Source organism: Pseudorasbora parva, chromosome 5, assembly GCF_024679245.1.
Source record: "Pseudorasbora parva isolate DD20220531a chromosome 5, ASM2467924v1, whole genome shotgun sequence".
Taxonomy (NCBI): Eukaryota; Metazoa; Chordata; class Actinopteri; order Cypriniformes; family Gobionidae; genus Pseudorasbora; species Pseudorasbora parva.
The window spans coordinates 42,771,955-42,799,114 of record NC_090176.1 but is presented as its reverse complement, the minus strand read 5'-3'; the positions used below and the strand labels follow the sequence as shown (position 1 = coordinate 42,799,114).

Here is a 27,160-nt window from a genome sequence, read left to right as displayed (position 1 = left end):
TTATGATTTATCATTATCACTTTTTTCAGATCCACCAGGGCCTCCATCCAACCCACGAATTACTGACACCACCAAAACAACAGCAACATTTAATTGGGGTAGACCCTTCTATGATGGTGGTCTTGATGTTACAGGATACTTTGTTGAACATAAAAAGGAAGGAGATGATGACTGGATTCAAGACACAACTACTCCCTTGAGAATAACAGAATTTGTGATTTCAAATTTACAGTCAGGGGGGAAATATCACTTCAGAGTCAGAGCACAGAACACAGAAGGACTTGGTGAACCCTCTGAAGTTGAGCAAGTTGTTGAACTGGTGGATCGAGAGGAGGTTCCTGACTTTGAACTTGATGCAGAGCTGAGAAAAACACTTGTTGTGAAGTCAGGTGCTTCAATCCGCATATTTGTGCCTATCAAGGGCCGGCCAGCTCCAGAAGTAACGTGGTATAAGGAAGATGTACCTCTTAAAGGACGTGCTCACATTGACACTACTGAATCATACACTCTAGTAGTCATCCCTGAATGTACAAGATATGATGCTGGGAAATATGTCCTAACATTAGAAAATGTTGCTGGAAAGAAGACTGGATTTGTCAATGTTCGTGTTGTGGACACCCCAGGACCTCCAGTAAATTTGAAACCAAGGGAAATCACAAAGCATAGCATTACTTTACAATGGGAGATTCCAATTATTGATGGTGGTTCAAAGATCACAAATTATATTATTGAGAAGCGGGAAGCAACACGAAAGGCTTACTCAACCATTACTGCAAACTGGCAGAAATGCTCATACAAGATTCCAGACTTGGAAGAGGGTGCTGAATATTACTTCAGAGTTTCAGCTGAGAATGAAAGGGGTATTGGTGAACCAGCAGAAACACCTGAACCAATAAGAGCTTCTCAGGCTCCTTCTGCACCAGATAATCTGATTGTTTCAGATGTTTCCAAAGATACAGCAACTCTTGCATGGACGAAACCAAAATATGATGGTGGTAGTCGAATAACTGGCTATGTGATAGAGGCTCAGCTGAAAGATTCTGATCAGTGGACCCATGTGACAACAATAAAAGCTTTGGACTACACTGCAACAGAATTGTTGGAAAATGCAGAATATGTGTTCCGCATCTTTGCTGTAAACATGTCAGGCAGAAGTGAACCTCGTGAAAGTCGACCAGTTGTAATTAAGGAGCAAACCACGGCTCCAGAATTTGACCTCAGAGGTATATATCAGAAGACTGTGATAGCTAAAGCAGGTGATAATCTTAAAGTTGAAATCCCTGTTCTGGGTCGTCCAAAACCACTTGTTGTATGGAAGAAAGAAGATCAGGAACTTAAGCAAACACAGAGAATAAACGTTGAAAACACTGCAACTTCTACTATTCTCAACATTAATGAAATTAAGAGAAAAGATGGAGGACAGTATTCAATGACTGGAAAGAACACCTTAGGAACTCTGACTGAAATCATTACTGTTCAAGTACATGATATTCCAGGACCTCCAACTGGACCAATAAAAGTGGATGAAGTTTCTTGTGACTATGTTCTAATATCATGGGAAGCTCCAGAAAATGATGGAGGAGTTCCTATTAATAACTACATTGTTGAAATGCGTGAGACCACTGGCACTAACTGGGCAGAACTGGCAGCAACTGTTATCCGCACAACATTCAAAGCTGCACGCCTTACAACTGGTATTGAATATCAATTCCGTGTTAAAGCTCAGAACAGATATGGTGTTGGACCCTACATAACATCAGAACCGGTGGTGGCGGCTTATCCATTTGATGTACCAGGGCAGCCAGGAATTCCACAAATAGTTGCTTTCACCAAGGATTCGATGACAATCAGCTGGAATGAACCCTCTTCAGATGGAGGTAGCCCAATTTTAGGATACCACATTGAGAGGAAAGAGAAGAACAGCATACTGTGGCAGAGGATCAGCAAAGCTCTTGTCGTTGGAAATATGTTTAAATCACTAGGTCTGATGGATGGTATTGCATATGAATTTCGTGTTATTGCAGAAAATATGGCTGGTCTCAGCAAAGCAAGCAAGCCATCTGAGATGACATATGCACTTGATCCCATAGACCCCCCAAGTCAACCAGTGGCCCTTAACATAACTAGACATGAAGTTACTCTTCAGTGGACAAAGCCAGAGGGTGATGGTGGTTTCTCAATAACTGGATATACAATTGAGAAAAGAGAGCTTCCTAATGGTCGCTGGCTCAAAGCCAACTTCAGTAACATTCTTGAAACAAACTTTACTGTGAGTGGTCTCACAGAAGATGCTTCTTATGAATTCCGTGTATTAGCAAGGAACTCAGCTGGAGCTGTTAGTAAACCATCTAAACCTTCAGAGGTCATTGTCTGCAGAGATGACATTGAAGAGCCGAAGATTGATGTTGATGCAAGTTTTAGTAGTGTCGTGGTAGTGAAAGCAGGTGATGTCTTCAAGCTAGATGCACATGTTACAGGTCGTCCAATTCCATCCTTGGTTTGGACTAAAGATGGCAAGGAGCTTGAAGATACAGGAAAACTTGAGATCAAAACATCAGATTTCTGTACGTGCTTGATTAACAAAGATTCTTTACGTAGAGATGGTGGCGCATACACTCTAACTGCTAGCAATCCAGGAGGATTTGCCAAATTTGTCTTCAACGTTAAAGTTCTTGACAGACCTGGCCCACCTGAGGGACCACTGCATGTCACAGACATGACAACAGAGAAATGTATTCTGTCATGGCTGCCACCACTTCATGATGGAGGAGGAAAGATTGAATATTACATCATCCAAAGACGTGAAACAAGTAGACTTACATGGACAAATGTAGCCACAGATTTACAAGTTAACCGCTATAAGGTTACCAAATTGCTGAAAGGAAATGAATATATCTTCAGAGTCATGGCTGTGAACAAGTATGGAGTTGGGGAACCTCTTGAATCTGATCCTGCTGTTGCTACTAACCCATATGTGCCTTCTGATCCTCCACAGGCACCAGAAGTAACCTCTATCACAAAAGATTCAATGGTGGTTTGTTGGGGACATCCTGAACATAATGGCGGAAGTAGTATAAATACCTATATCATTGAGAGGAGAGATAAAACTGGTCTTCGTTGGGTAAAATGCAATAAAAGGACTGTTACTGATCTGCGCTTCAAAGTGTCAGGACTAACACCTGGACATGAGTATGAATACAGAATCTTAGCTGAAAATGCTGCTGGCTTGAGTGCACCAAGCCCGTCAAGTCCATTTTACAAAGCATGTGACACAATATTCCAACCTGGACCCCCTGGAAATCCTAGGGTTTTGGATACAACTAAGTCATCAATTACTCTTGCTTGGAATAAACCAGTTTATGACGGTGGATCTGATATCACAGGTTATATTCTTGAAACATGCCTGCCAGAGGAAGATGAATGGACAATTGTCACTCCAAAGGCAGGTCTCACGGCAACATCTTTCACCATAACCAACCTTATTGAAAACCAAGAATATAAGATCAACATTTCAGCTCTTAACTGTGAAGGTGTTGGAGAACCAGCCTCAGTGCCTGGTTCACCTAAAGCAGAAGACAGACTCCTTCCACCTGAAGTTGAGCTTGATTCAGACCTCCGCAAAGTAGTGAATATCAGAGCATGCAGTACCTTAAGATTATTTGTGCCAATTAAAGGAAGACCTGCTCCAGAAGTTAGATGGTCAAGGGAGAATGGAGAACCCCTTGATAGAGCATCCATTGATATTACATCATCCTTCACCACACTGCTTATTGAGAATGTAAACAGATTTGATGGTGGAAAGTACATGCTAACAGTGGAAAACAGTTCAGGAACTAAAACAGCATTTGTTAATGTCAGAGTTCTTGACACTCCTGGTGCACCACAAAACCTTACAATCAAAGAAATAACAAAAGATTCAGTTTCACTCATCTGGGATCCTCCAATCATTGATGGTGGATCAAGAACCAGGCATTATATTGTTGAAAAACGAGAATCTACAAGAAAAGCATATTCCATTGTTAATGCCTCTTGTCCCAAAACAAGTTGGAGAATTGGAGATTTACAAGAAGGAAGCTTGTATTTCTTCAGAATTCTAGCTGAAAATGAGTATGGTGTTGGTCTTCCAGTAGAGACCACAGAAGCTATAAAAATCTCAGAGAGGCCTCTTCCTCCTGGAAAAGTGACTCTAAAAGATGTAACTGGCAACAGTGTAACACTTTCTTGGGAGAAGCCAGACCACGATGGAGGGAGCAGAATTAGTGGTTATATTGTTGAAATGCAAACAAAAAACAGTGAAAAATGGACCCAAGTAATGACTGTTAAAGTAACAGAGGCAGTTGTTGTTGGCTTAATACAAGGTGAAGAATACTCCTTCCGTATTTCAGCATTCAATGAAAAGGGAACCAGTGATCCACGTCCGCTTAATGTCCCTGTGGTTGCTAAGGATGTTGTTATTGCTCCTGCTTTCAAACTTGTATTCAGCACATACAGTGTTCTGGCAGGCGATGATCTGAAAATTGATGTGCCATATGTTGCTCAGCCAAAGGCAGCAGTTACCTGGCAAAAAGATGGTATTGCTTTGAAAGAAACAACAAGAGTAAATGCCGAAGTAACAGAGAAACACCTTTATCTTGTGGTAAAAGAAGCAACACGTGATGATGTGGGCAAATATACTATTAAACTGACAAACACAGCTGGTGAAGCTACTGCAGACATCAATGTTATTGTACTTGATAAACCTGGACCACCAACTGGCCCAATCAAAATAGATGAGGTAACAGCAGACAGTGCTACATTATCATGGCAGCCTCCAGAGTATGAAGGAGGCTGTAGTATTAATAACTACATTGTTGAAAAGCGAGACACATCTACCACAAACTGGCAGATTGTTTCTGCAACAGTTGCGAGAACAACAACTAAAGCTGCAAGATTAAAGACTGGCTGTGAATATCAATTTAGGATTGCCGCTGAAAATCGATATGGAAAGAGTTCAGTTCTCCTGTCTGCGCCTGTTGTTGCACAATATCCCTTTGAGATTCCAAATCCTCCAGGAACTCCCACTGTTCAATCTGCTACTAAAGAAAGCATGGTTATTGTGTGGAACAAACCTAGTAGTGATGGTGGAAGCAAGATTTTGGGTTATCATGTTGAGAGCAAGGAAAGAAACAGCTTGCTGTGGGTGAAACAAAACAAAACGATCATTCCAGACACAAGATTCAAGATAGGTGGCCTTGAAGAAGGCATTGAATACGAATTTAGAGTTTATGCTGAGAATATAGTTGGGCTAAGCAAAGCAAGTAAAGTATCAGAAATCCAGGTGGCAAGAGATCCATGTGATCCTCCTGGCAAACCTGAAGCAGTTATTGTCACAAGAAGCTCTGTAACACTCAGGTGGACACCACCAAACTTTGATGGTGGCAGCAAGATCACTGGATATGTCGTTGAGAAGAAAGAATTACCTAATGGCCGCTGGATGAAAGCCTCTTTTGCTAATATCATTGAGACAGAATTTGTCGTCAGTGGTTTAATAGAGGAGCAGCAGTATGAGTTCCGTGTCATTGCAAGAAATGCTGCAAGTGTTTCTAGCGCTCCATCAGACAGCACTGGTGCAATCACAGCAAAGGATGAAGTTGATCCACCCAAAATTGACCTGGATGCCAAATATTCTCAAACTATTATTGTTAATGCTGGTGAATCCTTCAAAGTAGATGCAGGGATACTTGGCAAGCCCATTCCTTCAGTTCACTGGATAAAAGCTGGCGAAGAGCTTACAAATACTGCAAGACTTGAGATCAAGAATACAGACTTCACAACTACTCTTAGTGTGAAGGAGGCTATCCGTGTTGATGGAGGCCAGTATACCTTGCTATTGAAAAATGTTGGTGGAGAGAAATCAGTAGGTGTGAATGTCAAGGTTCTGGACAGACCTGGACCTCCAGATGGCCCAATTTCAATCTATGGTGTTACCAGTGAAAAGTGCTGCATTGCCTGGAAAACTCCATTGCATGATGGAGGTGCAGAGGTGTCTCATTACATAGTGGAAAGACGAGAGACCAGCCGATTAGTTTGGACTGTTGTGGAATCTAAGGTACAAACCCTTAATCTTAAAATTACAAAACTCCTTCCTGGAAATGAATATATTTTCAGAGTGATACCTGTAAATAAATATGGAATTGGTGAGCCTTTGGAATCTGATCCAGTGATTGCAGCAAATCCATTTGTTCCACCTGATTCACCAAGTAATGTTGAAGTGTCAAATATAACTAAGGATTCCATGGTTATCACATGGGAAAGACCCACTAATGATGGCGGTAATGCAATTACAGGATATATAGTTGAAAAGAGAGACAAGGAAGGTGTTAGGTGGACAAGATGCAACAAACGTGTAGTGAGTGAACTACGCTTTAGAGTAACGGGTCTTCTTGAAAACCGAGGTTATGAATTCCGTGTGTCTGCTGACAATGCAGCTGGGGCTGGTAAACCAAGTCCACCCACAGTGTACTTCAAGGCAGTGGATCCAGTCTTCAAGCCTGGTCCACCAAACAACCCTAAGGTTATTGATGTATCAAGAGCATCTGTTGTCCTGCATTGGGGCAAGCCAATTTATGATGGTGGATGTGAGATTCAAAGTTACATTGTTGAGGCCTATGAAGTCACTTCCGATGAATGGATGATGTGTACACCTCCCTCAGGAATAACAGAGACAAGATTTGAGGTTAAAAAACTCCTTGAAAAGCATGAGTACAAATTCAGAATATGTGCCATAAATAAGATTGGTGTGGGAGAAACTGCTGATATCCCCGGATCCATCATCATAGAGGATAAACTTGAAGCACCAGATATTGATCTTGATGCTGACTTGAGAAAGATGATCACTGTCAGGTCTGGAGGCTCTCTCAGATTGTTTGTTCCTATCCGTGGACGACCAACTCCTGAAGTCAAGTGGGGAAAGGCTGAAGGGGAAATCAATGAGGCAGCTCAGATTGATATTACAAGCAGTTTTACTTCACTCGTAATTGAAAATGTTAATAGATTTGACAGTGGAAAATACACTTTAACTCTGGAAAATGCCAGTGGAACAAAATCTGCATTTATTAGTGTCAGAGTATTAGATACTCCTGATGCACCTGCAAACTTCCGTGTGAAGGAAATAACAAAAAATTCAGTCACTCTTACCTGGGAGCCACCTTTGTTGGATGGTGGAGCTAAAATAAAAAACTACATTGTTGAAAAACGAGAAAGCACAAGAAAGGTGTACTCAGCCGTTGCTTCCTGCAACAAGATGACATGGAAAATTGAACCACTCCAAGAGGGGAGCATCTATTTCTTTAGAGTACTTGCTGAAAACGAACATGGAATTGGATTGCCTGCAGAGACTCTAGAACCACTGAAAATCTCAGAGGTGCCACAGCCCCCTGGTAAAGTTTCTGTAGTGGATGTAACACGGAAGAGTGTTTCTCTCAAATGGGAAAAACCAGAGCATGATGGAGGCAGCAGAATTGCTCATTATGAAGTTGAAATGCAAGCAAAAGATCAAGATAAATGGTCTCTTTGTGCTCAAGTAAAATCCCTTGACACTATTGTAACTAATTTAGCCCAAGGTGGGGAGTACCATTTTAGAGTCATTGCTGTTAATGATAAAGGAAAGAGTGATCCCAGACTCTTGGCAAATCCTGTTGTTGCAAAGGACCTCGCAATTGAGCCCTCAGTGAGAACAAAACTCAGTACCTACAATGTACAGGTTGGGCAAGATTTGAAAATTGAAGCACGAATTGCTGGTCATCCAAAACCAACAATTACATGGTCCAAAGATGGCTCAGCTCTGAAACAGACCACAAGAGTAAATGTTGCTGACACTGCACATCATACCACGCTTACGATCAAAGATGCAACAAGAGAAGACGGTGGTATGTATAACATTGCTGTGGCTAATGTTCTTGGACAAAAGGAAGCAACTGTTGAAATAATTATACTTGAAAAACCTGGCCCACCAACAGGCCCAGTAAGGATTGATGAAGTGAGTGCAGAGAGCATTACACTCTCTTGGGACCCACCAACATACATTGGAGGCTGCCAGATTTCAAATTATATTGTCCAAAAGAGAGACACCACCACCACAAACTGGGTAGTTGTTTCTGCCACAGTAGCTAGGACTACACTTAAAGTTGGTAATTTAAAAACTGGTGCAGAATACCAATTTAGGATCTTTGCTGAGAATAGATATGGTAAAAGCTATGGCATTGACTCAGATCCAGTACTTGCCCAGTATCCTTTCAAAGAGCCTGGGCCTCCAGGAACTCCATTTGTGTCTGCATTCACAAAAGAGTCTATGGTAGTCGAATGGCACAAACCTGTCTCAGATGGTGGAAGTGCTATTCTAGGATATCATCTTGAGAGAAAAGAGAAAAATAGTATTCTTTGGACAAAGATCAATAAAACACTCATTCAAGACACCAGATTTAAAACTTCTTCCCTGGAAGAGGGCATTGAATATGAGTTCAAAGTCTTTGCTGAAAACATAGTTGGAATTGGTATGTGCAGCAAAATCTCTGAGGGTTGTGTGGCACGTGATCCATGTGACCCACCAGGCACCCCTGTGCCACTGATTGTGACAAGACACTCAGTGAAACTTAGATGGACACCACCAGAATATGATGGAGGCAGCCTTGTCACTGGATATGTTGTGGAGAAATTAGACCTGCCAGAGGGCCGTTGGATGAAAGCTAGTTTTGCTAACATTCTCGAAACTGAATTTACAGTCACAGGCCTAATAGAAGACAACAAATATGATTTCAGAGTTATTGCCAGAAATGGAGCTGGATCGGTCAGTAGGCCCTCTGGGAGCACAGGCGCAATTACAGCTAAGGATGAAGTTGAACCACCAACCTATGATGTTGCCTCAGAATATAGCCAGATTTTGACTGTGAATGCTGGTGACACATTTACCCTGGAAGCATCTGTACTAGGCAAGCCAATTCCAACAATGCAGTGGTTTAAGGGCGATATGGAAGTTGAAAATTCTGCAAGAGCTGAGATCAAGAACACTGACTTCAAAGCAATTCTTGTCGTCAAAGATGCCATTCGAGTTGATGGAGGACAGTACACATTGCACCTCACTAATGTGGCTGGAACGAAGTCTGTTTCCTTCAATGTAAGAGTGCTAGATAGACCTGGACCTCCTGAAGGTCCTTTGACCATTTCTGGTGTAACATGTGAGAAGTGTTCATTGTCATGGCTGCCTCCAAGACATGATGGTGGCAGCAGCATTTCTCATTATATCATACAGAAGAGAGAAACAAGTCGTCTTGCTTGGACAGTAGTTTCAGGTGATTGTGGAGCAACAATGTTTAAAGTTACCAAACTTCTAAAAGGAAATGAATACATATTCCGTGTCATGGCTGTCAACAAGTATGGAGACGGTGAACCACTTGAATCTGCACCAGTGATTATGAGAAATCCTTTTGTTCTACCTGGGCCACCTAAAGACCTAGAAATAACAAATATATCAAGGGACTCTATGACTGTATGCTGGACTCGTCCTGAAACTGATGGTGGAAGTGAGATTGTTGGTTACATCGTAGAGAAGAGAGACAGAGCTGGAGTCCGATGGACAAAATGTAACAAACGCAGGGTCACAGACTTGCGTTTCAGAGTGACAGGCTTGACAGAGGATCATGAATATGAATTCAGGTTATCTGCAGAAAATGCTGCTGGAGTTGGACAACCAAGTCCACCAACTGTTTATTACAAAGCCTGTGATCCAACATTTAAGCCTGGCCCACCAACTAATGCACACCTTGTTGACACTACAAAGAATTCAGTCAAAATTGCATGGAGTAGACCAATATACGACGGTGGCTTAGACATTCAGGGCTATGTTATTGAGATATGTAAAGCTGATGAAGAAGAATGGACCACATGTACTCCACCCTCTGGATTAAATGATACCAAATTTACAATTACTAAACTCACTGAACACCAAGAATACAAAGTTCACATATGTGCCCTAAATAAACTGGGTGTTGGTGAGCCAGTAGCCATCCAGGGAACCATCAAACCAGTGGACAAGATGGATGCCCCTGAAATTGAGCTTGACTCTGAGTTAAGAAAAGGTATTGTTGTGCATGCTGGAGGATCTATGAGAATTAACATACCAATCAAAGGACGCCCAATTCCTGAGATAAACTGGACCAAGGATGAGGGAGATTTGCCTGATAAAGCTCAAATAGAGAAGGGAGCAGATTACACTCAGTTATCAATTGATATATGTGACAGAAATGATGCTGGAAAATATATTCTGACTTTGGAAAATAGCGCTGGCACTAAATCAGCATTTGTGTCAGTAAAGGTACTTGATACACCAGGTGCTCCACAGAGCCTTGTTGTGAAAGATATAACAAGAAATTATGCCACCCTAGTTTGGGAACCACCACTTATTGATGGTGGTTCGAAAATAAAAAATTACATCATTGACAAGAGGGAATCAAATAGACAAGGATTTTCAAACATTACTAGTAAGTGCTCCAAAACCAGTTTCCGAGTCGGTGATCTGACAGAGGGTGGTATTTATTACTTCAGAGTCATGGCAGAAAATGAATTTGGAATTGGTCTGCCTATTGAAACAGAAGAATCTGTGAAGACAGCTGATCCTCCTCTATCTGTTGGCAAGGTCACTTTGACTGATGTGACAAAAACCACAGCATCACTTGCATGGGATAAACCAGATCATGATGGTGGAAGTAGAATCTTGGGTTATTATATTGAAATGCAGCCAAAAGGATCAGAGGAATGGGCAGTTGCTGCAGTCACCAAAACATGTGAGAGTATTGTGACCGGACTTAGCTCAGGACAAGAGTACCTCTTCAGAGTTTCAGCTTACAATGACAAAGGAAAAAGTGACCCAAGGCCATTAGCTGCTCCTGTCATCGCCAAGGATGTAACTATTGAACCAAGCTTTAAACTTCTTTCCAACACTTACAGTGTCCAAGCTGGTGAAGATCTCAAAGTGGAAATACCATTTAAAGGTCGTCCAAGTCCAAAGATTGCATGGATGAAAGATGGACAAACTCTGAAAGAGACAACTAGATTAAATGTCTCAAGCACGGAAACATCCACAGTTCTTAAAATTAAAGATGCAAATAGAGAGGACTCTGGCAAATACACAATAACAGCCACAAATAATATAGGTACAGTCACAGAGGAAGTTGGCATTATCATTCTTGACAAACCAGGCCCACCAGTCGGACCAGTCAAAATTGAGGAAGTAAGTGCCACCTATGTTACCATCTCCTGGGAGCAACCAGTATACACAGGAGGTTGTCAGATAAACAACTACATAGTGGAAAAACGTGATACAACCACTACTAACTGGCAGATTGTTTCAGCAACCATTGCTCGGTCCACAATCAAAATCTCAAAGCTGAAGACTGGGTCTGAATATCAGTTTAGAGTATTTGCTGAGAACAGATATGGAAAAAGTGCATCATTAGATTCAGCACCAGTTGTGGTCAGTTATCCTTTCACTGAGCCTGCAGCTCCTGGTGCCCCATTTGTTTCATCAGTAACAAAAGACCACATGACAATTGAATGGAAAGCCCCGAGCAATAATGGAGGCAGCCCTGTTATTGGGTATCACCTGGAACGCAAAGAAAAGAACAGCATTTTATGGACTAAACTTAACAAGCTTCTAATTACTGACACTCGATTGAGAACAAATGGTCTGGAGGAGGGAATTGAATATGAATACAGAGTGTATGCTGAGAATATTGCAGGAATCAGTCCATCAAGCAAAGTCTCAGAAAGTGTGGTTGCACGTGATCCATGTGATCCCCCTGGAACTCCTGAAGCAATTGTTATCACAAGACATCTAATAACTCTTCAGTGGTCTAAACCACAGTATGATGGTGGCAGTGCAATTACAGGATACATCATTGAAAGAAAGAAGCTGCCTGAAGGTCGTTGGATGAAGGCCAGTTTCACAAATATCATAGACACACAATTTACAATAACTGAATTACAAGAAGAACAAAGATATGAATTTAGAGTGATTGCCAGAAATGCAGCTGGTATTTTAAGTGCACCCTCTGAAAGCACTGGACCAATTACTGCTCAAGATGAGATTGAAGCTCCATCTGTCTCCATGGATTCAAAATTTAAAGATGTTACAGTTGTAAAGGCTGGTGAATCCTTTACTATTGAAGCTGATATTGCTGGTAAACCTCTTCCTGATATTACGTGGCTTAAGGATGGGAAGGAAATTGACAGTGCTACACCTAGAATGGAGATTAAATCCACCATCACACAAACAGTTTTGACTGTTAAGGATTGCATCAGAGTAGATGGTGGTCATTTCCTCTTAAGTCTTAGTAATGTTGGTGGAACAAAACAGGTACCCATTAATGTAAAAGTTCTTGATAGACCTGGTCCACCTGATGGCCCTATGAAAGTAACTGGTGTCACAGCAGAAAAATGCTATTTGCATTGGAGCCACCCATCACATGATGGCGGAGCTGGTATTTCTCATTACATCATTGAAAAAAGGGAAACTAGCAGACTGTCTTGGACAGTAGTGGAACCACAAATTCAAGCGATCAGTTACAAAGTCACTAAACTCCTACCTGGTAATGAGTATATATTCAGAGTCACAGCAGTAAACAAGTATGGTATTGGTGAACCACTTGAATCTGAACCTGTCCTTGCAAAAAATCCTTTCAACAAACCTGGACCACCTTCAACTCCAGAAGCAAGTGCAATCACCAGAGACTCAATAGTCCTCACATGGGAACGGCCAGAGGATGACGGTGGATCACAAATTGATGGTTTTGTTCTTGAGAAACGTGATAAAGAGGGTATCCGATGGACAAAGTGTAACAAGAAAAGACTCAATGACTTGAGATTCAGAGCCACTGGGCTTACTGAGGGACACTTTTATGAATTCAGAGTATCTGCTGAAAATGCTGCTGGTGTGGGCACACCAAGTGAACCATCTGAATATTACAAAGCTTGTGATGCAACTTATCCTCCTGGTCCTCCTAATAATCCTAAAGTGACAGATCACTCAAGCTCAACTGTTTCTTTGTCATGGAGTAGACCAATTTATGACGGTGGCGCAACAGTCTCAGGATACATTGTTGAGGCAAAGGAAGTTAGTGAAGATGAATGGACTGTGTGCACTCCTCCAATCGGTGTGCAAACAACTCACTTCACAGTCAAAAAATTAAAGGAAAATGCAGAATACAACTTCCGTATTTGTGCAATTAATATTGAAGGGGCTGGAGAACAAATTGATGTTCCAGGGTCTGTAATTGCTGCAGAAAAACTTGAAGCTCCGGAGGTAGAACTTGATGCAAATCTTAGGAAATGTGTGACTGTGCGTGCCAGTGCAACACTACGCTTAAGTGTCACTATAAGGGGAAGGCCTGAGCCAGAGGTTAAGTGGAAAAAGGCAGATGGTACCTTACCAGAGCGTGCTCAAATTGAAGTTACAGGCTCTTACACTGTGCTTGTTATTGACAATGTTAATCGATTTGACACAGGAAAGTATGTTGTGACCCTTGAAAACATTTGTGGCACAAAATCTGCATTTATTAATGTCAAGGTTCTTGACTCTCCAAGTGCTCCAGTGAACTTTGAAATTAGGGATGTAAAGAGAGACTCTGTCCAGCTACAATGGGAGCCTCCACAAATTGATGGTGGAGCCAAGATAAGCCACTACATTGTGGAGAAGCGTGAATCTAAAAGGATGGCATTCACAACTGTGACAAATAGTTGTGTCAGAAATTCATTCAAGGTTGATGATCTCCAAGAAGGAGGTCTTTACCACTTCCGTGTATTGGCTGTGAATGAACTTGGTGTTGGTTTGCCTGCAGAGACCACAGAGGCTGTCAAAGTTTCCCAAGCACCCTTACCACCTGGTAAAATTACAGTTGTTGATGTAACTCGCCACACTGTTACTCTAGCATGGGAAAAGCCAGATCATGATGGTGGCAGCAAAATCACAGGCTACATGGTGGAAATGATGACTAAGGGATCAGATAAATGGACAGTATGTGCTACAGTAAAGGCACTGGAAACCACTATTGAAGCACTTACAACAGGAGAAGAATACAACTTCAGAATTACAGCACTTAATGACAAAGGAAAGAGTGATCCTAAACCACTGGGAGCACCTGTTGTAGCACGCGATATTACTATTGAACCCATTATCGATTTGGTGTTTAATACATACAGTGTAAAAGCTGGAGATGATCTCAAAATAGATGTTCCTTTTAGAGGCAGACCTTCTCCAGAGGTTGCATGGAAAAAGGATGGTCACTCACTTAAGCAAACAACTAGAGTTAATGTTCTGACATCAAAGACTGCATCCAAGATTGTCATCAAGGATGCAACAAGAGAGGATGTTGGAAAATATGAAATTACTTTAACCAATTCATTTGGTGTCAAATCAGCAGAAATATCTGTCATTGTTCTTGATAAACCTGGTCCACCAGGTGCAATCAAGGTAGAGGAATTAAGTGCTGATTTTATTTCATTATCATGGGACCCTCCAATTTATGATGGTGGCTGTCAAATTAACAATTATGTAGTTGAGAAGAGAGATACGACCACTACTGCATGGCAAATTGTTTCAGCAACAGTTGCAAGAACATCAATCAAAATAACTCGTTTGACTCAAGGAACAGAGTATCAGTTCCGTGTTGCTGCAGAGAACCGTTATGGTAAAAGCCATGCGATTGACTCTGCCCCACTTGTTGCACAGTACCCTTTCACACCTCCAGGACCTCCAACCAGTCTTCATGTTTCTCATGCCACTAAATCAGGAATGCTAGTTACCTGGAACAGACCCGCAAGTGATGGTGGAAGTCCAGTCACTGGATATCACTTAGAATGCAAAGATCAGAGCAGCATTCTCTGGACAAAGATGAACAGAGGACTTATTCCAGAAACTCAGTTCAAAGTAACTGGTTTGGAAGAAGGCCTATTTTATCAGTACAGAGTATATGCTGAAAATATAGCTGGCATTGGACCTTGCACAAAGGCATGTGATCCTGTTTCTGCTCGAGATCCATGTGCACCTCCAGGTCAGCCAATAATTATGAACATAACAAGAACATCTGTTTCCCTCTCCTGGGCAAAACCTGAGTATGATGGTGGAGCTAAGGTGACTGGTTACATTGTTGAACGCAGTGAGCTTCCAGATGGTCGGTGGTTAAAGTGTAATTTCACTAATCTTCAAGAAACATTCTTTGATGTCACTGGTCTAATTGAAGATCAAAGATATGATTTCCGTGTAATTGCTAAGAATGCAGCTGGCTTACTCAGTGAACCATCAGAGGGTACAGGACCTGTAACTGTAAAAGATGATGTTGATCCACCACGCATCACAATTGAGGACAAGCTAAGACAACTGGTTGTAGTGAAAGCTGGAGACATACTGAGAATTGATGCTGAAATATCAGGACGTCCAATTCCTGTTATTTCATGGGCAAAGGATGGAAAAGAAATTGAAGCCAAGGCCAGATTTGAAATTTCTTCAACAATAACTAGTACAACACTAATTGTGAGAGATGCTATTAGACGAGACTCAGGACAGTATGTTCTTACCTTGCAAAATGTTGCAGGCACCAGATCTTTAGCAGTAAACTGTAAGGTGCTGGACAGACCCGGTCCATCATCTGGACCATTGGAAGTAACTGGTTTAACTGCTGAGAAATGTACATTGACGTGGGGACCACCACAAGAAAATGGAGGTGCGGAAATTCAGCACTACATAGTTGAGAAACGTGAAACAAGCCGGCTTGCCTGGACTTTGGTCTATGCAGACATGAAGGCCACAACATGCAAAGTAACAAAACTGCTCAAAGGTAATGAGTATATATTTAGAGTTCGGGGAGTTAATAAGTATGGAACAGGTGAATCTCTAGAGAGTGATCCTGTTAAGGCAATGGATCCATTTACAGTCCCTGCTGCACCAACAGATGTCGAAGTCTCCAGTGTTACAAGTGAAGCAATGACAATTTGCTGGGAAAGACCTGTCTCTGATGGAGGCAGTAGCATTTATGGCTATGTAATTGAGAAACGTGAGAAATCTGGTCTTCGTTGGGTACGTGTCAACAAAAAGCCTGTTTATGACTTAAGAGTAAAAGCTTCCAATCTTCGTGAAGGATGCGAGTATGAATACAGAGTATTTGCTGAGAATGCTGCTGGTTTGAGTGCACCAAGTATACCTTGTCCATTGACAAAGGCAGAGGATCCATTGTTCCTACCATCACCTCCAGCTAAGCCTAAAATAATTGATTCTACTAAAACATCAATAACACTGTCTTGGAACAAGCCATTATTTGATGGAGGATCTCCAGTTACAGGATACATGGTGGAATACAGGAACACCAATGATGAAGACTGGACAGTTGGTGTCAGTAACATTAAGAGCACAGAGTTCACAGTGGTGGGACTTACATCGGGATCAGAGTATATCTTTGTAGTCAGATCAATTAACAAGATTGGTCCAAGTGAGCCGAGCCATGAAACTGATCCACAGGTAGCAAAGGACAGAGAAGATGAGCCAGTTTTCTTAATCAGTAATGAAATGAGAAAGACACTGACGGTCAAAGATGGCAGCTCATTTACTCTTAGAGTCCCATTCAAGGGGAAACCTGTCCCACATGTAATGTGGAATAAACCAGATGTTGATCTGAGAGTGAGGGCAGCTATTGATACTACTGATAACTGCACATCTATCACAATTGAGCAAGCTACAAGAGATGACTCGGGAAAATACACTATAACCCTCCAAAATGTTGCTGGAACTGCTACACTGACATTGAGTGTAAAGGTCCTTGATTCTCCAGGTCCACCAGCCCACATTGAAGTAAAGGAAGTCACCAAGAGCTCTGCAACTATTTCATGGGATACTCCTGATAATGAGGGTGGTGCTCCAGTCAAAAACTACCTTGTTGATCTCCGTGAGGCAACTAAAATGGGTTGGACCAGGATTACAGACAGTTGTCCCAGGTTGACTTATAAATTGAATGACCTTCAAGAAGGGGGAGTTTATTATTTTAGAGTTACTGGTGAAAATGAGTACGGTATAGGAGTGCCACTTGAGACTAAAGAAGGAACAAAGATTACAGGTAAGATACAATTATTAAATGTATCACTTCATTATTGCAGCACATATTTTTGATTATTTTTTTAAATCTTTGATGCATATTTTTAAAAATTGTACTCATGTTATATTTTATGTTGAATTTTAGAGAAACCAAGTCCACCACCCAAGCTTGGAGTCACTGATGTCACAAAAGACAGTGTCTCACTAGCATGGCTTAAGCCAGAACATGATGGGGGTAGCAGAATTACAAATTACCTGGTTGAGGCTCTTGAAAAAGGACAACAAAAATGGATAAAGTGTGGTTCCACCAAATCAACACACTTTGTTGTCTGTGGATTGAGAGAGAATGCTGAATACTACTTTAGAGTTCGGGCTGAAAACCATGCAGGACTTAGTGACCCCAAAGACATGGTTTTACCTGTGCTTGTAAAAGATCAGCTGGGTAAGTTATTTACTTTTAATGATGTTTCATTTTTATACTTACATGTTTTACATGATGTTGAATTATTATATTTTCTTGTTTCTTTATTTAATCAACAGAGGCGCCTGAAATTAGCATGAAGGACTTCCAACACAACACTGCCTATGTTAAAGCAGGTTCAAATCTCAAGATTGAGATCCCCCTCACTGGTAAACCGTTACCAAGAGTATCCCTCTCTAAGGATGGACAGGCTGTAAAGTCAACCATGAGATTCAATTCTGATGTGACAACTGACTCCCTTATCCTTTGTTTGCGTGAGAGTATTGCTTTGGACGCAGGCAGATATGATATCACAGCCTCCAACTCCAGTGGGACCACAAAGTCTTTTGTGAATATTGTGGTCCTTGACAGACCAAGTCCACCAGTTGGCCCTGTTGAAATGTGTGATGTCACAGAGGACAGTGTCAGTCTGAAGTGGTTGCCTCCCACATACGATGGTGGTAGCCCAATCACCAACTACATTGTTCTCAAACGTGAGACGACTACTGCAAACTGGATGGAAGTCTCATCTGCTGTAGCAAGGTGCACAATCAAGATAATGAAGCTGATCACTGGAATTGAGTATCAGTTTAGAATCAGGGCTGAGAATCGCTTTGGTATCAGTGAGCACATTGATTCACCGACTGTTACAGTCAGTCTTCCATACAGTGAGTAAAATGCTTTTCTACGTTGTAAGCAGCAAATTGGTAAATACAAATGTATGCTATAAAGCATCTATGAAAACCTATGCTATTTTGTTTCAGCACTACCAGTGGCACCTTCACAACCATGGGTGTCAGCTGTAACAAAGGAAAGTATTACTGTTAACTGGAAGGAGCCATCTTCGGATGGTGGAAGCCATGTATTTGGATATCACCTTCAGATGAAAGACAGAAACAGCATTCTTTGGCAGAAAGTTAACACTACTGTTATCCGGGCTACACACTTCAAAGTATCAAATGTAAATGCGGGTCTGATCTATGAGTTCAAGGTTGCAGCTGAAAATGCTGCTGGTATTGGTCCAGTTAGCAAGCACTCAGATCCTGTGCTTGCAATTGATGCATGTGGTAAGCCTTTAGTTTCTTGTAAATTGATTGTTCCATATACTTTAACCTTTAGTATAAATAATTATAGTTGGAATTCCAATTGTAAAATTCTAAATGACATTAATTGCCACTTTTTCCCCCCTCACAGAACCTCCCAACAACCTTAGAGTCACCGATATCACAAAGAGTTCAATTAGCCTTGCCTGGCAGAGACCCTCATATGATGGAGGAAGTAAAATTACTGGATATTTGATTGAAAGTAAAGATGGTCCAAAAGGCAGATGGTCAAAATCTAATTTGACAAATGTTACTGACACAAAGTTCACCGTATCAGGCTTAACTCAGAATGAATCTTATGAATTCCGGGTCATGGCTAAGAATGCAGTTGGCTCCATTAGTAACCCATCATCAACTGTTGGACCTGTCTCATGTGTGGACACTTATGGTGCCCCTGAGATTGAATTTCCTCAAGAATATCTTGATGTTGTAAAATACAAAGCAGGTGCTACAGTTCAACTTAAAATTGGTATTATTGCTAAACCTCAACCAACAATTGAATGGTACAAGGATGGAAAAGAGCTAGAGTCTGGAGCTCAGATTTCTATCTCCAACACCACCGAGTCTGCATGTATCTCAGTCAAGGAAGCCACCCGTCTGAATACTGGAACCTATGAACTTAAGATCAAGAACTCTTTAGGCTCAGCGTATGCTGCTGTCAGAGTACTTGTCCAAGGTATGTTGCAAAGTTTACTGTTAAATATCTTTTAATAAATTGCATAGTATGTAACATTATTTCTATTAATTGTTATTTTTGAATTATTTTATGATGTAGTTATTTTACTTCTTAAAGGAACAAGTAAAAAGAACTGTATTAAATACATTTAAATTATTGCATGCCTTCATTTATAAACTTTTTGGCTAAATTTTTGCTAACTTTTATCAGACAAACCAGGACCCCCTGCTGGAGACATAGAGTTCAAGAAAATCACAGCAGATACTATGACTATCATGTGGGATCCTCCAGCTGATGAAGGTGGTGCAATGGTTACCCACTACATTGTGGAGAAACGTGAGACAAGCAGAATTTTGTGGTCCATTATCTCAGAAAAACTAGAAGACTGCATTGTCACAGTCCCAAGGCTAATTAAGGGCAATGAATACATATTCCGTGTTCGTGGCGTGAACAAATATGGAGTTGGAGATCCTCTGGAATCTAGACCAGTAATTGCACAGAATTCCTTTGGTAAGAATAGTTTTAATAATATATAAAAAAATTACTAATAAATGTGGGACCTAATGTGATTTAATGCGTCATATTGTCCAACAGTTCCTCCTAGTAAGCCTTCTAAACCACAAGTCACTATGATTACAAGATCAACAATGACTGTGGTATGGGAAAGACCAAGTTTGGATGGTGGCAGCGACATTGATGGATATTATTTAGAGAAGCGTGAGAAGAAAAGTCTACAGTGGTTCAAGGTTATTAAAGATCAAATTCGAGATACCAGACAGAAAGTCAGCAACCTCACAGAAGGAAATGAATATCAGTATCGTGTCTGTGCAATCACCAAAGCTGGAGCAGGCCCATATTCTGATGTGTCCATTTTCTACAAAGCTTATGACCCAATTGGTAAGCTTTTTGTGGATTATTTGTATTGTTTTATATTTTAGAATGTGCATCAAATGTGTTCAAAGTATGCAATGATATTTAAAACAGAATTTGTTATATTTACTAATTGCTATTTTAGATCCACCAAGTGAGCCAACCAAGCTCAAAGTTGTTGATTCAACAAAGACATCCATTACCCTTGGATGGACGAAGCCTGTCTATGATGGTGGCAGTGAAATCACAAGCTACATTGTCGAACAAAGAATGGCTGATGAGACAGAATGGGTCACTATAAGTTCTAAAGGAGAAGTAAGGACAACTGAGTTTGTAGTGTCCCACTTGAAACCTGGAGTGTACTACTTCTTCCGTGTCTCTGCTGTTAATTGTGTTGGATTTGGACGTTCAATTGAGATGATGCAGCCAGTGCAAGCCAAAGATATTCTGGGTTTGTACTTTCTAAATGTCTAAAGCAATAAAAAAGTTGATTCAAATGTATGATACTGTGAACCTGATCAAATATGTTCTTCATTCATTTTAACAGAGGAGGCGGATGTGGACCTTGACATGTCAATGTCAACTCAGTACATAGCAAAGGCTGGTAGAGATGTTGAGATTGTAATCCCTCTTAAGGGTAGACCTGCTCCAAATGTAACATGGAGGAAGGGAGACAAGAACATTAGTGGTGATGCAAGATATGCCATCAAAAACACAGACTACTCAACTACACTCATCATACCAAAAGTCACAAGGGATGATTCTGGAAAATATCTTCTTGAAATTGAAAATGGGGTCGGAGAGCCAAAAACCATTACTGTGTCTGTTAAAGTGTTGGACACACCTTCTGCTTGTAATAGGTTGATAGTGAAGAATGTAACACGAGGTAAACTCACTCTGAGCTGGGAACCACCTTATATTGACGGTGGTTCTCAAATCACAAATTACATTGTTGAAAAGAAGGATGCTAAAATGAAGGCATTCACTATTGTGACAAATGAATGTGCCAATACAACATACAAGGTTGATGGTCTGTCTGAAGAAATTTCTTATTTCTTCCGGGTTTCTGCTGAAAATGAATATGGCGTTGGTGATACTTGTGAGACTGCACAGCCTGTGAGAGCAACTGAGATGCCTGGTGCTGTAAAAGATCTTGTACTGGAGGACTCAACAAATACATCTGTATCATTGGCATGGACCAAGCCTGATCATGATGGTGGCAGCCACATTTCTGAGTACATTATTGAGAAAAAGACAAAGGAAGAAGAAGCTTGGAGCATTGGTGGTACATGCAGATGTTGCCACTATGAGGTAACACAGCTTAAAGAGCATTCAGAAATTTTCTTTAGAGTATTTGCTAAAAATGAGAAGGGTCGCAGTGACTTCTCTCAAATTGGACCCATCACTGTAAAGGATTTCCTTATACCACCTGAGGCAAACCTTATTGATTATCCTAATGCAGAATTAAGTGTTCGCATTGGACAAAATATAAATATTGACTTGCCCTACAAAGGTAAACCTAAACCAACTATTCAGTGGATGAAAGATGATGTCCCAATCAAGGAAAGTGAACAAGTTCGTTTCAGGCAAACAGAAAACAAGGCATGTCTCATTGTAAGAAATGCAAGAAAGGACAATGCAGGAAAATACACCTTGGTCCTTGATAACAAACTTGTCAAGAACTTTTTTGACATCAAAGTGATTACACTTGGGCCACCATCTCAGCCTATAGGCCCAATCCGTTTTGATGAAATTAAAGCCCAAAGTATTATCATCTCATGGGATGAACCCCAAGAAGACGGTGGAGGAGAGGTCACCTGCTATAGTGTAGAAAAGCGAGAGACATGTCAAGCAGCATGGAAGATCGTTTGCTCTAGTGTGATCAGGACCACATTTAAGATACCAAATTTGCTTAAGGGTACTGAATACCAATTTAGGGTACGTGCAGAGAACAAATATGGAGTGAGCGAGCCTCTAACCTCATCAGATGTGGTTGCCCAACATCAATATAAGCCACCAGGTCCACCAGGAAAACCTGTAGTTTTCAACGTTACAAGTGATGGAATGAGTGTTCAGTGGGATGCCCCAGGATTTGATGGTGGTTCTCCAATCACTGGATACCATCTTGAGAAAAAAGATAGGAACAGCTTATTGTGGATGAAAGTGAATTCCAATGTTATCTCTGGAAGAGAATACAGAGCCATTGGACTTATTGAAGGTCTGGAGTATTCATTCAGAGTTTATGCAGAAAACAACGCTGGCATTAGTCAAGTCAGTGAACAGAGCAAGCACAAACTGGCAATTTCCCCAGTTGGTAAGTCTTATTATTGTCTTTGTAACATTTATCAATGATAAGCTTTTGTCAATGCTTATGGTTTTAATTACTTCACAGAATTATTCTTTTCACCAAAATTCCTTATTTTCCAAATATCTTCTTTTTTTTTTTTTATTTAGATCCTCCTGGCACCCCTAACTGCATTGATGTTACAAGAGACTCTGTAACACTTCAGTGGGAACCACCAAAACGTGATGGAGGCAGTAGAATTGTGGCATACAGTGTTGAAAGGCGTCAAGGAAGAGCACGTTGGTTGAGATGCAATTTCATTGACATCAGCGAATGCCAGTTTACAGTAACAGGCCTTGCTGCTGGTGATCGCTTTGAATTTAGGGTAATTGCCAGGAATGCTGTTGGAACAGTTAGTCCTCCCTCTCAGTCATCTGGCTATATCATGACCAAGGATGAAAGTGGTATGTATTACAAAGGCATCATTCAACAGTAATAGTTCTACATTAGGGCTGTAAAATTTTAATTCAAATTTCAAATATTTGTCCAATTTAAATAAATTAAAAAACACATTCAAATGCAAAAATGTAAACTATGACTAAATAAATAATGCTTTTTTGTTCATAATTCTTAAATTTACGAAATTATATTTGAATTGTTAACTTAGTTTATAAACTATGTTTAAACTTGAAGTGTAAACATTATGCACTTTCTTTTTACAAAATATTTTTTTAATGAATTGCTTTGAATAAACTATTTAATGCAATGCACTATTTTGCTGATTTGCAACCTCTTCAGGAGGCAAGCCAGACCCAGAAATTTAAATTGTTATATAATTTTATTATTAGGAATGTTTAAATATAAAATTTTAATTTAGATTAACATCCATTTTGACAGGCCTGTTCTACATTAAATGTATGCTAAATAATATATACTTCCAAAAGGTATGCTTTCAAAAGCTAATCATAAAAATCTATTTATTTTTTATTTTTATCAGTCATCCCTGAAATTGAGTTTAAAGCTGAGAAGACCCTCACCATTAAGGCAGGAGAAAACATTAAACTCAGCTGCAGTATAAGAGGACGTCCTGTACCTCAAGTTACATGGTATAAAGATGGAAAGGAAGTTGACAAAATGCTGGTTGACATCACAACTGTTATTGGATCAAGCTCACTGTTCATCAGAGAGGCGGACCGCAATGACCGAGGTATCTACACAGTTGAGGCCAAGAACAGCTCAGGCACAACAAAAGTGGATGTCCTTGTCAGAGTACAAGGTATGATCTAAAATCTATTTTGATTTATTGTTTTAATAAAGCTGTTCAGGATTTAGTCTTTGCTTATTTCCACTCTGTGTTATTCAGATACCCCTGGACCACCTGAAGGCCCACTTCGATTCACAAATATATCTGCAGAGAAAGCAACCCTTTGGTGGGGCCCACCCGAAAATGATGGCTGTGCACCTATCATTAATTATGTGATTGAAAAGCGTGAAACTTCCAGAATTTCATGGGCACTTGTAACGTCCAAGTGTGAAGCCTGCTCCTTTAATGCCACAAAACTGATTAAAGGCAACGAATATCAGTTCCGTGTATCTGCTGTGAATAAATTTGGTGTGGGCAAGCCACTAGAGTCTGATCCAATCATTGCTCAAATGCAGTACAGTAAGTAAAAAGTTGTTCTTGATCCAATAACTTTCTAATTTAGTACTGGCTTTTCTTGACTTTAATACATTAATTTTTTATATCTAACAGCGGTACCAGATGCTCCCGGAACTCCTGACTGCACTCATGTGACAGGAAACAGTATCACTCTATGCTGGACAAGACCAAGACATGATGGAGGAAATGAGATTAAACAATACATTCTTGAAAGACGAGAAAAGAAGAGTTTAAGATGGGTGAAGGTTTCCGCAAAGAGACCAATAACTGAACTAAGGCACAGAGTTACAAACCTTACAGAAGGAAATGAATATGAATTCCGTGTAATGGCTGAAAATGGTGCTGGAATTGGACCTGCAAGTGGTACATCCAGATTGTTCAAGTGCAGAGAACCAACAAGTGCCCCCAGTGCACCAACTCTAGTAAAGGTCATTGATACCACTAAGACATCTGTTACCCTGGAGTGGACCAAACCGGTGTTTGACGGTGGTATGGAAGTCATTGGTTATATTATTGAGATGTGCAAGGCAAGCCTTGAAGAATGGCACAGAGTCAACAATCAGACTTGCATCCATACACACTACAAAGTAACAGAGTTAGAACCTGGTGAAGAGTATAAATTCCGTGTTTGTGCAGTCAATGGTGCTGGCAAAGGAGAATTCTCTGAGACTCCTAATGTAGTACAAACTGTTGATAGACTGACTTCACCAGAAATTGATATAGATGCAAACTTCAAGCAGACACATATTGTGAAGAACGGTGGAACAGTCACACTTCATATTCCCTTCCGTGGAAAGCCAGCCCCACTTGCCACGTGGACAAAGGCAGATGGAGATCTTGGTGTAATGGTGGATATTAATACCACAGACACATTCAGCACCTTGACAATTGAAAATTGCACCAGGTATGATGCTGGAAAGTATACACTCTCTCTTGAAAACAACAGTGGTCGTAAAGCCATTACATTAACAGTCAAAGTGTTGGACACACCTGGACCACCAGGACCTCTCTCATTCAAGGATGTGACAAGAGGTGCTCTGACACTCATGTGGGATGCACCATCCAATGATGGAGGTGCACGTGTTCATCATTACATTGTTGAGAAGCGAGAGGCAAGTCGATTGAGTTGGCAAGAGGTCAGTGAAAAGTGCACACGTCAAATCCTGAGAGTGACCAACCTTGATATTGGTGCAGCATATTTCTTCAGGGTTATCGCTGAAAATCAATATGGCAAAGGTGAGCCATTTGAAATGACAGAGCCTATTATAGCCACAGAAGAGCCTGCACCACCTAAGCGACTGGATATCATTGATACTACATCCTCAACCGCCAGCCTGGTATGGATGAAGCCTGAGCATGATGGTGGAAGCCGTATTACTGGATACATTGTTGAGACCAGAAAGAAGGGCTCTGATCACTGGGTTGTAGGTGGTCAAACTAAATCTTTGAAAATGGTTCTTGAAGGCTTGGTTGAGAACACAGAATATGAGTTCCGTGTCAAGGCTCAGAATGATGCTGGCATTAGTCACCCAAGAGATGCACTAGCCTCTGTCATCATAAAGGAGCCACGTATTGAGCCAACAGCGGATCTTAGTGGCATAGATAAACAGCTCATCACTTGTAAAACTGGAAATTCATTTACCATTGATATTCCAATTAGTGGCAGACCAGCCCCCAAGGTAACATGGAAACTTGAAGAAATGAAACTCAAAGAAACAGACAGAGTGTCAATTAAAATATTTAAAGACAGAACCACTCTACTGGTTAAGGATGCCAAGAGAGGTGACAGTGGACAGTATTATCTCACGCTTGAAAATGCAGCTGGATCAAAGACATTTACTGTCACCGTCATTGTCTTTGGTAGACCAACCCCACCAACTGGACCTGTTAAGGTTTCAGGAATATCATCAGAATCATGTGTGTTGACTTGGGAAGAACCTACAGATGATGGTGGAACGGACATAACCAATTATATTGTTGAGAAACGTGAGTCTGGCTCCACCACATGGCAGGTTGTGAATTCAAGTGTGAAACGGACCACCATCAAAGTAACACATCTCACCAAGTACATGGAGTACACATTCAGAGTCTGTGCTGAGAACAAGTTTGGTGTTAGCAAGTCTATTGAATCTCAAGCTATTGTTGCTGAGCATCCATTCAGTAAGTATTTAGTATTGTATATAACTTTATCCACTGTTAAAATTGAACATAACCAATCCAGAATTTATATTTTTTGGCTCCTGTTTGATAAATGTTACATTTCTGTTTTCAGTTTCGCCAAGCCCACCAACACGCCCAGATGTAGTTTTAGTGTCTGCTAATGCAATTTCTATCCGCTGGGATGTGCCATATCATGATGGTGGAAGCCAAGTAACTGGATACTGGATTGAGAAGAAGGAACGTAATACTATTCTGTGGGTGAGGGAGAACAAGATTCCTTGCCTTGAGTGTCACTACAAGGTCTCCAACCTTATTGAAGGCCTTGAGTATCAGTTCAGAGTATATGCAATGAACATTGCTGGTTTGAGTAAAGCAAGTGAACCATCAAGGCCAGTACTGGCTCTAAATCCAGTTGGTAAGTTTTTTTTTATTACTTTCTACTATGATTTAAATGTACTGTTTTTATTCATTTTTTATATTGCTTAATATTTACCACAATCTTTTTTCTGCATTTTAGATCCACCCGGCAAACCAGAGGTTTATGATGTAACCAAGACCTCAGTGTCTATTAGATGGTCCATACCATTCAATGATGGTGGCAGCAAGATCGTTGGATATGTGGTTGAACGCAGGGCATCCAGTGATGATGAAGAAGCTCGTTGGTTAAAGTGCAACTACACTACAATCACAGAAAACTTCTTCACTATTACATCACTTCATGAGGGAGAGGAGTATGAATTCCGTGTTATTGCCAGAAATGGTGCTGGAGTCCACAGTATACCATCTGAATCGACAGGATTTATTACATGCAAAGATGAATATAGTAAGATGGTTTTC

General features: G+C 40.8%; 1 protein-coding gene across 14 annotated transcripts in view; it reads left to right on the top strand.

Moving 5' to 3' along the window:
* The window catches only part of ttn.2 (titin, tandem duplicate 2), a 171,547-nt gene that overhangs the window by 128,344 nt on the left and 16,043 nt on the right, over positions 1-27,160 (top strand). For all 14 annotated transcript variants that reach the window (XM_067444370.1, XM_067444373.1, XM_067444378.1 and 11 more), the window contains 15 exons: positions 30-17,132; positions 17,256-17,552; positions 17,651-18,238; positions 18,335-18,637; positions 18,765-19,349; positions 19,560-19,859; positions 19,944-20,246; positions 20,365-20,670; positions 20,767-22,533; positions 22,674-22,967; positions 23,501-23,779; positions 23,867-24,166; positions 24,257-26,323; positions 26,436-26,738; positions 26,841-27,146. In XM_067444370.1, the coding sequence (XP_067300471.1) occupies positions 30-17,132; positions 17,256-17,552; positions 17,651-18,238; positions 18,335-18,637; positions 18,765-19,349; positions 19,560-19,859; positions 19,944-20,246; positions 20,365-20,670; positions 20,767-22,533; positions 22,674-22,967; positions 23,501-23,779; positions 23,867-24,166; positions 24,257-26,323; positions 26,436-26,738; positions 26,841-27,146 (25,101 nt within the window). The remainder of the gene's footprint in view (positions 1-29; positions 17,133-17,255; positions 17,553-17,650; positions 18,239-18,334; positions 18,638-18,764; positions 19,350-19,559; positions 19,860-19,943; positions 20,247-20,364; positions 20,671-20,766; positions 22,534-22,673; positions 22,968-23,500; positions 23,780-23,866; positions 24,167-24,256; positions 26,324-26,435; positions 26,739-26,840; positions 27,147-27,160) is intronic.